Here is a 12,088-nt window from a genome sequence, read left to right as displayed (position 1 = left end):
GAAGCCAAATATTTTTATTTTAGAATGGATTCGTTGGCGTGTATTTATGACTGAAAATTCCAGCCTGTCACGGCAGATATTTCCAGCAGTACATTTGTACTGTAAAGCTACAACAAACGTTTTCCAATACCGACGCTGATAAATTGATAAACGGATTGTAAAAGACTCACCTTCCAGTAATAGTTACACAAAACGTGCTTACCGTTATATATAATACTTATACAAGGTTTCCGAATTTTCTTCGTCACACGTGGCGTATACAGTACTATCATATAAATGTGCACATGTGTTTTTATTTTTCACTTTCAATGTGATAACCTGAGAGTGGAGATCAACTTATGTGATGGGGCGGTGAACCAACACATGTTTCTTGATAACATTGCGCATCTATTTAGCGGTGGTCGAGTTGCTGGATCCTTGCTTCGTGTGTTCCTAGTGTGTAGAAATCATCATATACGCATAATGATCGTGAAGAGTAAAGTGGTACCACCGATTTTATGTTATCTCCTCGCAATGAAACAGTTCAATATGCAAATCAGCGCAAGTCTGATGCCAATATCACGCCAACTAACATTTGCGTAGAACACACGGAATATTCGCTTATAGACGTGTACATACATGCGCAGACACTTGACAAGATAAAGTGGTCACTTTCGATCCAATCCTCCCAATAATTATTCAGTTCTCCATTTATTCAAGGTATCGAAATTTTAATGCGGATTTCGATCAATCAGCTGGCTTATACTCTGCAAATCACCGTTGCAATTAGCGAATCGGTTCATGTTCGACCAAGTTCAGAGACCCAAATAGCTGTCATACTTTATTAGAAGCAGAGAACACTCGTTAAATATTTTTACACATATGCAGTTAATAGCAAAGAATACAGGATTCAGTAATTTTCATATCGTTTCCTACCACGTTGGTTGAAGAATATCAACCAAATTATAAACGGGATATACTGTAAGTTCGGCTTTCAATTCATATGATGAAAAGACAGAAACGAAATATTCAAGGAGTTGTACCTTGTTAGGATTTTTCAAAATTGATTTGTTTTATTTCGTTTTCAATAAATAAATACATTCAAGTATATGCACAGAAAATTTCACATCGACGTTACGTGCAGATTTGCAAAGATACCCCGGAGCGTTTGAAAATGCTTGTGACACTGAACGCTTTTTTCTTAAAACTATATGTTCAAAGTCGGAGTGAGCAACATTTCTGGGAAACGGCTGACCCGATCAGTCTCAAATTTTTACACAACCTTTGTGAACATATTTTTCAGTCCTTGATCGAAGGTTTTTTCTCGTCGATTAATATTTTCCATTTTACAGACAAATTAAGGGGACATTTTTTATGGAAAATCGATTTTTGTTTGAAAAGCTGCTGTTTTTCTAAAAATTAATGTTTTGCTTATTCCTTCGATCGAAGACTGGACAATACCTTGTATTATCTAAATCGTTTTTGTTTTTTCATATTGGACGATCCAGTCCAGAGTTATCTTGCTCACCGCAAGACGCCTGTTTTTTTTAGAGATGCTCCCGGAGATCGGCTATAGCAGCTTTAAAAAGCATTTTTTTACAATTAAAAAATATCAGGACGAAGTTCAATGTTACCCCAATGTGTATATAAATTTTTACATCATCAAATTAAAATGTCACTCCATGAGAAATCTTTGTAAAATCGCCTTTTTTCGGCCTTCTGATTGGGTATAACTGGGTAAATATGATTTAACGGTCATGCTCGTTATTTCCACAAAATTACGTACTATTTTATTAAATCTTATCTAAAAATATGATATATCTATAAAAATGACTCTCAGAGATATGAAAATTGCTCTGAACTCGTCAGATTCGCTCACCGCGGTTATTCTCATAGAAATGAATTATCGTTAGTACGGATCACTGCAAGTATGAGTTACCAATCCCAGATATGTGAAGTCGAAAAATTAACATATATACCAGTGGCACATATGTACATATCTCATTATATGGATAAAATAATGGATTTGTCAATCCTTTTTTCTATTTGAAAATCTGTCACATTGCACAAAATGGGATTGGTGAACAATCGTTTTATAATACAATTATTTCATAGTTCAGTCCATTCAAACTAATGCCCTATTGTTTAATAAAATTTGTCTCGAATGCCCGTATCCGGTGCATCGTATCCATTATACTAAATACAGTTATAATTTACGTCTCCTTCAAATTTTCTTTGGTACATCAATAAATGGCTTTACCAAAGGATACGACGCTTGGGTTGAATGAAACATCACTGGGTCATTAATTCTACAAACGGTATTTAGACGTGATTCCGAGGATGGAGATGATTTATTTTCCGTGTCGTTGATCCTTGTACGCCCAGCTCCGCCTTTAGCCATTGAAACTACATGTACCGAAAGTTTACATCTAGTCGAACCTGAATTCGTAAGGACATCCTAAAAATTGAAAAGAAACACTTGTGGTTATTCATGGTAAATTATTTATTATAACGTAAATTTATTTTTAACTAAGACGACACCGCAATATGTCAAATGAAACGTCGAACTACTCGTGCACACCTTATAAAATTTGATAACCATTTCTTTCGTTACAGTTCTCATGTAGGATACTTCCATGTTAGCCCTGTCGAAATTGTATCGTTGCTCCCATATTTCAGACCAGAACAAACTCGTCAGAGTGCCCAGCATTGTCGGTTTCTCCAATTTTTTCGTAGCTAAGGCGTCTTTGTGACTTGAGAATTCTTCTTCCGGCATATCAACTAACTGGTTCTGAAAGTGAGAGTAATCGAAAGTACGAAGGAATTCAAATTCTGCAAATGCATTGGAAGTATACACCCAAAAATTCGAGTTTAACGATAGTTCAAAAGAAGCTTGAAAATACAAGCAAATCGCGTTTAACGCGATCCAGGAAACTTACCAACATCGCTTCCAAAAATGCTTCTATTCTTTGATCAACATACTGAGGATGTTTGTCACTTTGCACAGTAAATTTCAGACCTTGCGCACCATTTATTCGTCGTACACTGATGTAGACGATGTAGCCAAGCTGTTCTTTGGTTCTAATGGTATCAAAGTAGGGTTCAAATATTATTTGATTCAGGAGCTCCGAGAGTACGTTCGACTCTATCGTCTCAACACCACATTGGTAGTACACTTGGACGCAGGAACTTTTGTGAAATCTATTACCGACATCGTAAAGAAAGTTACAACCTGAAACATTGTAAATGAAAGTCAAAGTATAGTAGAGAAACAATTTTAACAACAAATAGAGAAAGTCTAACTAATTGATGTTGCACTTGCCATCATCTAATTTCACATGTCGACATCGAATTAATTGTCGTGGTAGTAGCGGTGAGAATTGTGGCAACGCGTTGATCAATTTAAATTCAAATATTTTGACCATATCTAACGCTTCCGACTTGGTCACGTTTCCATGTATCAAACATTCAATGTGCACCTTACTTAGCATCTGTTTTATATAATGTTGTAAGTTTTCCGCTGTCAATACTGAAAGCATGGAAATTTTGGCGATCAATACTCAAATTTGGACGCAAGTCTGTAGGATTCAGCCCTTTACGCAGCTGGGTATAATATGAAACTCGCGTGTTACTTACGTGAAGTTGATTTCAGCAAATCATCTACGGTCCATTTAGTCTCTGACAGCAAAACCCCCATGTGGTAGTCAGCACGATAGTAAGGCGGGTCAGCTTTCATATTTTTCAGACTCCTAATATACTGAAACCAACACGGTGAGGAATAAATCCATTGAGCATCACAGTATGTAAGTAATACCCACATCACATGATGGTACAAGAGAAATCGTCGTTCTCGCGACATCTTATACTTACACTTTCTTTAAAGGTTTGGAATAGACGCGGATTTACTTTAAAATTGGCCATCTCATCAATGATTTTCTCGAGCAAAATTCGCTGTTTGTCGTTATAGCCCTCGATTGTTAACTAAAGAAAGCATATAATCATTGCATTGCGTAAAATGGCGATATACCTCGTGATATACCTATGTACGTGTATATTCACCTAAAGTTATTGTCTATGATGATCAAAAGAATATAAGGAACATATTTAACGTCAACTGTAGATACTCACGGTCATTCCGTAATCGTTATGACTAAGAGACCAACAGAGTCCTGCAAGACGGGCAGCATAAGTATATTCGTTCAATGAATCGTAGAACAGGTCCACGAATATGTATCCCAGATTGCAATTAACTGGATCGATGCTTGTGAAAGAACTGAAAATATATATCATGCTCATAACTGATCTTAAAGTTTTATTTAGTGGAATTTTTAGATCTTTGAATGACAATTCTAATGTTAGATTGAAGTCATGATAAAAATCAGATCAACAGATCAAATGCGAATTAATCACATTGGTCAGAATTTTTCAATCCATTCACATATGGGGTAAATAGTTACAAATGCATTGTCTAAATTCTGCAACTTGATGCGGACAATCACATCAAGACTTTGTATAAAATCAAATAAATTGCTCACCTAACAAAATTGAATCTAAGATTAGCTTTAGGCAAGAGAAATTCATCATCTTGCTTGAACCAAACTCGCATCAGCGCTGTGTCTTCAATAATTACTGGGAATTTGTTCGCCTGTAAGGCCAATTGTAATATTTCATCAGATCGTCGAAAGATTTCGCTGATAAATGTAAATTATTAACTAATCGAAGAAGCTTGGTACTTACGTCAGGCTCTCGTGGCTTCAGCTCAAAATTTGTTGGTATGAATTCGTTTTCAGCCGGAAGACGTAGGATCCCGCTTAGAACTGCATCCATCATGTCCATAACAATGGCAACTGGTATTTTTTCTATCATATACTCGGTTCCATACCAGGTTTCCGTTTCATTAGTCATATTCTTACACCACCGAGCTACGACAGAGATTCTAACGTATATTGGACTCAGATAATCCAGTAGATCCTTAATCAAGTCCGGATTCCATTCGTTGGACAACCGAGGTCCTGTCAAGACTTCCCGCGCGGGGTATTCTCGCAAACAACGTACAGTTGAGTTGACTAAATCACAAGGTGACGATCTCTCTTCGTAATGGAAATTTATATTCCGCATTTTTTTGCATTCCTACAATAAACGTATACAAGAGGCATAATAAGGGATCAGATTGATTCATAGCCAGACAATCAAACGAACATACTGATAAGAAAGCGAGTTAATAAAAACGTGGTGAAAATAGAAGCCCCGTATAATTGATTAATGAGCACTCACTTCAAAAATCCACGGAATAGGACCTCCTCTTTTAATCAAATTAATGTATTGAAACGTCAACCAGACAATATTATCGACATTTTCTAGTCCATTTTCCGTTAGGTCAAGATTGATGTTAAAAAACTTGAAACCTCTAGCTCCTCTTCCATATTCAGCTTGTAAGGAATTACTCCAATTATAGGTTTTCAACGCAGACAACAGAGAACCTTTACCTTCATGTCCAAGAAGATGCGAGATATAATGCACCGACTAGCAATGAGAATAAAAACAGTTCAGACGACATTATCTAATTTATTATTTTATAGATAATATCATTGCGAAAGGTTGACCTGAACTTTAAAATTAACTACAATGGCAGAAGCTTATGGATTTGTTTGTATCTGGGGTAGTCCAGACGATAGTACATGTTATCTAAAAATGAATTGAAGAAAAGTTGCGGCCAAATGTTACAATCCAATAACATGTACATTGATGTGCAAAAACAAACGTAGCTCCCTAACGACCACCGGGCCCATTCGGCGTCACGTATAAAAAAGTTTTCTTTTTAGTCAGTGAAAATTCAAAAATAAATTCAAATTTTTCTGAAACTGACAGGGTGGCCACTCAATTCCGTTCACGGAATTCCCTGACATTTCCCTGACTTTTCCCTGACATACAAAATTCCCTGACATTTCGCGGTTCTCCAGACGGGTGGCCACCCTGAAACTTGGTTTGCGAGACAAAACGATTTTCATACATTTTTCGTTTAATACAATGGTTTACGATTTCCAGAAAATTCTGAACATATTATTTTCGACCAATATATACAAAAACACATTGTTTTCCCGTTTACAACTTCGCCCTCAGTGGACAATTTTCGAGTAGTGGAAAATGATATCTAAAATATCCACTCTTAAACGGCAGGTGAAAATAATTTGAATATGCACCTTTGGTGGAGTAGAAGTAAAGAATAAATCGGTGACCAATTGTTCACCTTAATTCGGACTAACCTATATATTATATACACACAAATCGCCTAATCAACTAAACTCACTGTAGAGCTGAAATATTCTCCCATATCAGGTAACGGGAACATTATGCTGAGATATCTGACATCCTTTATGGGTACGGCGTACACTCTTGTTCGAAGATGAGAGAATGGATGGTTGATCCAGGTTGTTAAATGAACATTAAAATTTTCCAGATTAGTAAAATATGTAGTAACTAGAGCTTCCAATTCATCGAGACTTTCTAAAAAAATGTTCATTCGTTAGAACAAGCCTAATTAATTGTACATTAAATTGTAAATTGTGCAGTAAAAATATTACTATTCTCTGACCTTTTCCAATTACGCTAAGCGACATGATGCTGGCTGAATACCACGTTTCGTGAAATTTCAACAGTTCGTCTCTGATGTTGATATCAAGCTGCCTCGGGATTGTGCCCAACGTCTCCTTATTTCCCGTTCCAAATTTCGAGTACGGGTGCATGGGATCTGCCAATGATTTATGTAACTGCCTAATTCGCCATTTATCGTCCATTAGGTTTGATTCATGCTCAAGATCAATAACATTCAATTCCCTCTCGATGGCTGACTCGGTGAACAATGGGTTCAGAAAAATCTGAGAAAACCGGTCCAAGGCCCCGGGTAAATTTTCGGGGTTTACATCAAAGTAGTAATTGGTGAAATCTTCGCCGGTAGATGCGTTACATGTTCCACCATGGTCGTAGATGTATTTCGTATAACCATTCTCCGCTGGATATGCCTCTGTTCCAAGAAAAAGCATGTGCTCGCAAAAGTGTGCCAGACCTGGTAATTGTATGGGGTCATTCATACTTCCTGAAATGAGTATAAAGTTGCTGCGATGAGGTGAGTGAATTGATTGGAAATGAAAAAATTTTCACGGGTTATACGAGTATAACTTACCGACTTCAACGCTGAGAGATGCAGCGCTTTTGTCAGTCGTTGAATCGCTTATCAGTAGTACCCTCATATCATTCGGTAATATCAGACCTCTGTAAAGTCTTTTGTCGTTCGGAGATTTGATTATATCATTAAAGCGTATTCGATCGTTTATCCCGAGCAACCTTTGTCTTGAAACGCATTCAATTATAACCAATAATTAATGAATGAGTACTTGGTGAAAGATACGGTGTTTGTAAATTAAAAAAAAAATACAAATATTCACTAACTGGGAGTAAATAGCCGTTTTCCTCCGACTGGTATTGATACTTTGACATAGTTCCTCCATAATTGCAATCCGATCAGAAGTGGACAATATGATAATATCTGGGATAGTTGTCGTGAAGTAACAGGAAATCTGGAAGAACACGAAACCTAATGTGTACACGGAAATGAAGCTCATCATGTATGCTTAAAGTGCGAGGAGAACACGTTAATCTACGCCGAATTTGTGAAATTACCGAAGAAATTAGGAATAAGTACTTGAAATGCGATCAATTTTAATGATCATTTTTAGAGTCTCGATTCTAAATTAATACTGATTTTAGTTAGATCAGAAACGAACGTGTCTTCTTTATCCCGCTTAGAATGTGACTTTGTTGGATATAATGTTGGATCGACGGCACTGCAAATGCACACCTGTAATTCCGAATATGTGTAAAATTCGTTTGAACAAGGTGTTTTTTGGCGAAGGTGCGATTTGAGACTAGTCTCTTAGAACTAAATCTTTTTTCTTGGACCAACGCTAAATGAATATCAGCACCTCACTTAGTTAGAGAATTGAAGTAATATTTGATGGATGTAACCATCTGCGTACAAGGTTTGACGTGGTAGAGAAATATCCAGGGTACGCGTAATCACGTATTTAATATACACCAAGTGTATTTCTCAGCAAAATAACCAAGTTTGGAGTCCTTACGATTACGTGACCGATGTTTTAAATAAAATTGTTCTGAGGAGGGCTCCCATCAGGGCTGAAACGTTAACACAATGAAGAGAAGTGTTTTGATGTCTCGACTTTCATATCCAAGAATAATATTATCCAACAATTCACCAAGGTCAAGGAAAAAATCGTCTTCATTATGTATAACGTTGCTGCTCCGAAAATGATCGCGAACATTGAAATCCCCAATAAGTAAAGTGACAAAAAAATTTAAACAGATAATCGGCTTTTCCATACCGAGAAATTTGATGAGGAGTTTGCCAGAAATCGAAAGACAAATTGTTTTGGATCTACAAGACAATTTAAAAATGAACAATCATGTACATTTTCGGATATGTAATTCTGTTTAAAAAGACTCCATGGATATTTATATACGCAGCTGCAGTAGAAATGTCATAATAAAAGTTTTATCTGTAATTTTGTATGTAACTTATTTCACCAATATGATACACATGTATGAAATTTGAAAAAACAAATTTCTGCAATATTTCAGAAATATTTTAGTTCTTACGCAATGAATGGCGGAGACTCGGACATTGCTGTAACATTACGCAATATAAGCGCAATCATTGCCAATGTTGCAAAGTTATGTTGCTGCAAAGTCTCGATGCTGTATGGGATGATAATATCAACATTGCTGTGCTGCCACAGCCATGTCTCAATTAAACGTACGATATTGAAATTCTTTTCATAAGGCAGATTTTACCAACGTGTGAGAATTAAACTGTCCTTTTTTGTAGTACTATTTAAAATTTCATACGAGTAGCTTTCAGAGCAATAAATTAGTGACTTGACGATATTTTTCCGCTAGACACGAATGATTCTCAACATATTTTCTCCGAATAAATTTTAACGTAAAGCATGCAGGCCTTTTCCTATAAAAGCTACCTATTTCCCACACCATTTGGCTCATGTATACCAGAATTCATAAAATTTAATTCGAGCATAATTATGACATTCAAGTTCGCCCTGTGCTGCAACGTAACATGGCCAATGTACCGTGAGATATATCGAGCCCAAACATAGAAACAAGCCACCTCAACGCCTACACATAGGCAACCAGGTGTTACAATTTCGATCCTGAGACGGCAAATTGTAACTCCGATTGCCTCTCTGTAGGCGCCGAGGTAGCTTGTTTCCATGTTTAGGCCAGGCTGGCTAGGCAGACCGGCACTTTTATCCTGTTTACAAGGTTATCACCTTGATCGGTAGGTCAGAACGTCCCGCGAAAACATGAACCTAAAGTAATCTTATGTTATGATGATCACCTAACGTAGTGATATTAATCACAAAAGGTATGTAAGCACTCTAAAAACTATAAAAGTTTTTCTGAACTCTGTACACATAAACACACCCTACTTTCTACAGCAAATCTGTGGACAAAAAACTATTTTATTAGTAATTTCATTCTTATATCTGAGGAATGATTGTTAAAATTATGACATACAGTTAGACACTCGCACAAAAGATATATTTCCAGCAGCACAATCTGCAGTTACCAAAAATATACCAAAGTTGGTATATTTAACATGTTTGAAAATCCGGCACGCTTTTAAAGTTATATCGTGATCGTGTAAACTGTACACACACAATTCATGAATAAAAACAAGTAAATCCAAATGAACTTACTAGGAACAAACTATAGGCTTATACCACTACTTCGAAATGATTAAAGTGTTTTCAAATATCCGCGAGAAAACTCGGAAAGCAATAATCGTACAATTGTATCGCATGATGTTTCCTGTACAGAGTAATTTGACGACTGTCACTGCCAACCAACACCGAGTACACTCGACTGATATCCTGATTGTGAGACTAATCCTTAACCATTGTGAACATCATCCTTCTCCCAACATGTCGTCAAACTGAAAAAGAAAGAGTTAGTGTCATCACTTTCTTGACTTCCATGAATAATAATCGTACCTATAAATTTGACTGAATTTTTCTCTCCCGTGGAGGAAAAATAGCTGTTACACAGCCTGGTGTATGACACATCATTACGTTATTTCGAAACCTCATAAAAAGTAACACTGGACGTACCCGTGCACCCAAAAATATAAATTGGTTACGCACTTAATTATCGACATTCAAAATTTGGAAAAGATTTTCAAACTTTTTCGACTGAAAATCACTTCCTTCTCGGTGAATTTTTTCAAACGTCTGCCGTATTAGTTTTTTTTTTTTTACACTGTGAGCCAGGCTCGCAGCGTAAGAGTTTACTCCGAAAGACAAAAGGTATAGCTAATAATGTGCAGTTATATGCAATTGTATTATTAAAACGTTTTTTGTGTCCAAGGAAAGATTTTTCATGCAAATAACGGTTAATGCTATTATTTCCGACCAATTCCCGTTGCATCAACTCAATTTTCTGGTTAACTGTCTACCTAGTGTAACGAACTGTCCGGAATCATTTTTTCCTCATTTGAATCATGCTAGCTTCAAGCAATTGGAAGTTTCAAGCTTCCAATTGGTTTTTCAGGATATTTTTCTTTGCAAACTCTGGTTTAGTTTGTTCAGTCATGACATTTTGTTTAAGGGGTTAGGTGGGTTTCAAAAGCTCAAAATAGGTGCATTTTTATGAATTTTTTTTTATTTAATCAACAGAATATTTCATTCCATCAATTTAACACATAAAACATACATATTTTATGAGTAGTTTGTGAAATTTTCGTTGAAAAATACTGAAAATTAAGGCGTGGACACGTCGTCTGCTATGACCCCTCAACGACGGTTCGACGTTTGTCGACCGGATGGTTCGATAACTCTAAATACCACATTGATGTACCCGGATGGATCTCAGATTGAACTTACCGAAGTCCACGATATGTTTTGCCCCTGTGGATACGGGCTGAGTTGCGATCGTCGAGATGCCGTATGCCGCGATCCGAGTCAGGAAAGAGGATTCAATCACTTGCCGGGAGAAGCAATTACCGAGGACGATTAATTGCAATGCTAAATTTCGAACGAGAAATGCGTTAAAATAATTACCTAATCGCTGAACAAACAAATGATAATTGGCTGGTTAATAGATTATAAAAAGTGATTGAAAAACATCGATGTATTGCTTTGAAATACCGGTGACTGTATAGTATTATATTCATACGGATGTATGTGGGAATTCCGTAATGATCGAATCAATATAGCATTTGTATCAATTGCTGGTGAAGAAAATGTGCAACCCAGTAACTATAGCGGTAGGGCGACTGGAGCCCTTGTCTCAGGAGTAACGCATCATATTATGATCCAGGGGATAACATTCTAAGATGAGAAAAAAAAATATATCAATTATTTAACGATTACCCTGTACGAAGATTACATTAATTTGTATAATTGAAATAAAAACCAATTCATATTACCAGAAGCATACCGATAATTGGTATTCGATCATGTCTTTCCTGTCATTGTCATACGCGTTCAAACGTTTTTTCTTGTGTAGTGAAGTCGAGACGGGGCCTCTCAATTTGACCCTGGCGGTTTTCCAAATCGATCAAGACTTTGCATTAAAAAAAAAATCCGAACGGAGTGGCCTTACATTTTTGCGATTTTTGGAAAGAAAAATTTTATGCCACTGAATCGATCTGTACATCCCTTTTTCCAGTAATTGGACCCTTAGTCATCCAAAAAAGACGTCTATCAGAAATAGCTGAGGTAATACAACAAAATCCAAAACGGATTCTTTTCGCTATTCTTAGAAGCCAAATATTTTTATTTTAGAATGGATTCGTTGGCGTGTATTTATGACTGAAAATTCCAGCCTGTCACGGCAGATATTTCCAGCAGTACATTTGTACTGTAAAGCTACAACAAACGTTTTCCAATACCGACGCTGATAAATTGATAAACGGATTGTAAAAGACTCACCTTCCAGTAATAGTTACACAAAACGTGCTTACCGTTATATATAATACTTATACAAGGTTTCCGAATTTTCTTCGTCACACGTGGCGTAT

The 12,088-nt window shown here is 36.6% G+C and overlaps 1 protein-coding gene across 1 annotated transcript; it reads right to left on the bottom strand.

Moving 5' to 3' along the window:
• Positions 1-1,971: 1,971 nt before the first annotated feature.
• LOC107219764 (insulin-degrading enzyme) lies at positions 1,972-10,194 on the bottom strand. The gene is made up of 15 exons (XM_046741227.1): positions 9,768-10,194; positions 7,426-7,553; positions 7,160-7,326; positions 6,572-7,072; positions 6,287-6,483; positions 5,254-5,502; positions 4,717-5,109; positions 4,515-4,624; positions 4,108-4,252; positions 3,850-3,960; positions 3,616-3,736; positions 3,302-3,508; positions 2,919-3,211; positions 2,561-2,770; positions 1,972-2,437 (listed from the first exon to the last, which is right to left on the bottom strand). The coding sequence occupies exons 2-15, from the start codon at positions 7,482-7,484 to the stop codon at positions 2,204-2,206; spliced, it is 2,997 nt and encodes a 998-aa protein (XP_046597183.1). The 5' UTR covers positions 7,485-7,553; positions 9,768-10,194; the 3' UTR covers positions 1,972-2,203.
• Positions 10,195-12,088: the final 1,894 nt, after the last annotated feature.

The sequence above is a fragment of the Neodiprion lecontei genome, chromosome 5 (genome assembly GCF_021901455.1).
Source record: "Neodiprion lecontei isolate iyNeoLeco1 chromosome 5, iyNeoLeco1.1, whole genome shotgun sequence".
NCBI classification, from domain to species: domain Eukaryota; kingdom Metazoa; phylum Arthropoda; class Insecta; order Hymenoptera; family Diprionidae; genus Neodiprion; species Neodiprion lecontei.
Note: the sequence above shows the minus strand (reverse complement) of the source record. Positions and strands in the feature narration are given on the sequence as shown.

What these genes read in the sequence shown, in the direction of transcription:
- LOC107219764 (XM_046741227.1), bottom strand. Translation starts at nt 7,484, where the DNA reads ATGGAGGAACTATGTCAAAGTATCAATACCAGTCGGAGGAAAACGGCT. An exon ending in GCTTAGCGTAATTGGAAAAG is followed by an intron (nt 6,484 to 6,571) that starts GTCAGAGAATAG and finishes ACATTTTTTTAG; the next exon opens with AAAGTCTCGATGAATTGGAA. An exon ending in CATTTTTGGAAGCGATGTTG is followed by an intron (nt 2,771 to 2,918) that starts GTAAGTTTCCTG and finishes TCTCACTTTCAG; the next exon opens with AACCAGTTAGTTGATATGCC.